This window comes from Antechinus flavipes, chromosome 4, assembly GCF_016432865.1.
Source record: "Antechinus flavipes isolate AdamAnt ecotype Samford, QLD, Australia chromosome 4, AdamAnt_v2, whole genome shotgun sequence".
Lineage (NCBI taxonomy): Eukaryota > Metazoa > Chordata > Mammalia > Dasyuromorphia > Dasyuridae > Antechinus > Antechinus flavipes.
In genome coordinates, this window is record NC_067401.1 from 132,613,668 (window position 1) to 132,615,056 (window position 1,389).

At 48.2% G+C, this 1,389-nt stretch overlaps 1 protein-coding gene across 1 annotated transcript; it reads left to right on the forward strand.

Moving 5' to 3' along the window:
• Positions 1 to 234: 234 nt before the first annotated feature.
• LOC127558794 (keratin-associated protein 2-3-like) lies at positions 235 to 1,185 on the forward strand. The gene has a single exon (XM_051992104.1). It carries the CDS (start codon positions 235 to 237, stop codon positions 724 to 726), a length of 492 nt encoding a protein of 163 aa, XP_051848064.1. The 3' UTR covers positions 727 to 1,185.
• Positions 1,186 to 1,389: the final 204 nt, after the last annotated feature.

The following is a 1,389-nucleotide window of genomic DNA, read 5'->3' on the forward strand; positions in this document are numbered from 1 at the left end:
AACGGAATGAGGCCTAATTAAATAATCTTTCTTGAGTAAGAAGACTTCAAAGGAAACTAAAAGACAACCAACCATTCCAGGAAACATAAACAAAAACAAGGAAAAGTTCCTGGGTTCTATGGAATGAACAGTACATAGCCAGGATATATAAAGAGCTCAGAACAGGATAGGGCATTCAGACTTAAAAACCAACTCCTCCTTACTACCTAAACAAAACCCAAACCAAGCAATACCATGGTCAGCTCCTGCTGTGGCTCTGTCTCCTCTGGCTGCTGCCAGCCCAGCTGTTGCCAGTCCAGCTGCTGCCAGCCCAGCTGCTGCCAGTCCAGCTGCTGCCAGCCCTGCTGCTGCCAGTCCAGCTGCTGCCAGCCCTGCTGTGGCCAGTCCTCCTGCTGCTGCCCACCCAGGTGCTGCCTGCCAGTCTCCTGCCAAACCACCGTGTGCCGCCCAGTGAGCTGTGTGCCCAGGTGCAGCCGCCCCATTTGTGACACCTGTTGCCCCCGTCGCTGCTGTCCCCCTTGCTGTGGACAAGACGGCTGCTGCTGCCCCATCTCCTGCTGCCCCACCTCTTGCACAGCTGTGGTCTGCAGACCTTGCTGCTGGGCTTCCACCTGCTGCCAGCCCATTTCTGTGCAATCTCCTTGCTGCAGACCCCCCTGCTGCCAGCCAGCCCCCTGCCGCACCACCTGCCACAGCTGCCCCACTTGCTGCTCCTCCTGCTGCTGAGCCTCACTAGCTACTAACAGAAGGCAGAATTATTTTTTCAACAAATCCCGCTACCTTCTACCATGTCCCTCTCTACCCATTACAAGTTCCACTGCCCTCTACTATGAGGTTTTTTTGTGGTTTCTTGAAAAGTGGCTCATCTATTGACCATCTTACAAGAACTAATCCAACTCTAGATGAAATACTTACTTCCTCCCACCTCAACTGTAACAGATGGCTGCCAACTAGAGACCTAGTTGGGAAAATTGTTGCAGAAATCACTAATGTTTTTCAAGAGGTTTGTTGATGCTGAATAGGAAACCAAACTTTTTAATAAGAATGAAGATCTCTACTTTACCCTAATATATTTGATTATTTCATCAAATAATGCTCTAGCCCACTGACCTGCCTCACCTATCCTCACAACAGCTTGTGCTTTAGATTGTGCTGTCCTCTCTCTTCTCCAATAAACTTGTCTTTTCCAGCATAAAAACAATGTAGTTCTTGTTCTTTTCATTTCAGTGGGGCTTCATAAATGAATATAAAGAGTGGTAGACATGAAATGCTAACCCTGCCTCAGGCATTTACAAGTTGTCTAGGACATCGGGCAAGTCATTTAATCTCTTCCAGTTTCATTTTTCTTATCTGTAAAATGGGGACAATAGTAGAAGGCACATCACAGGG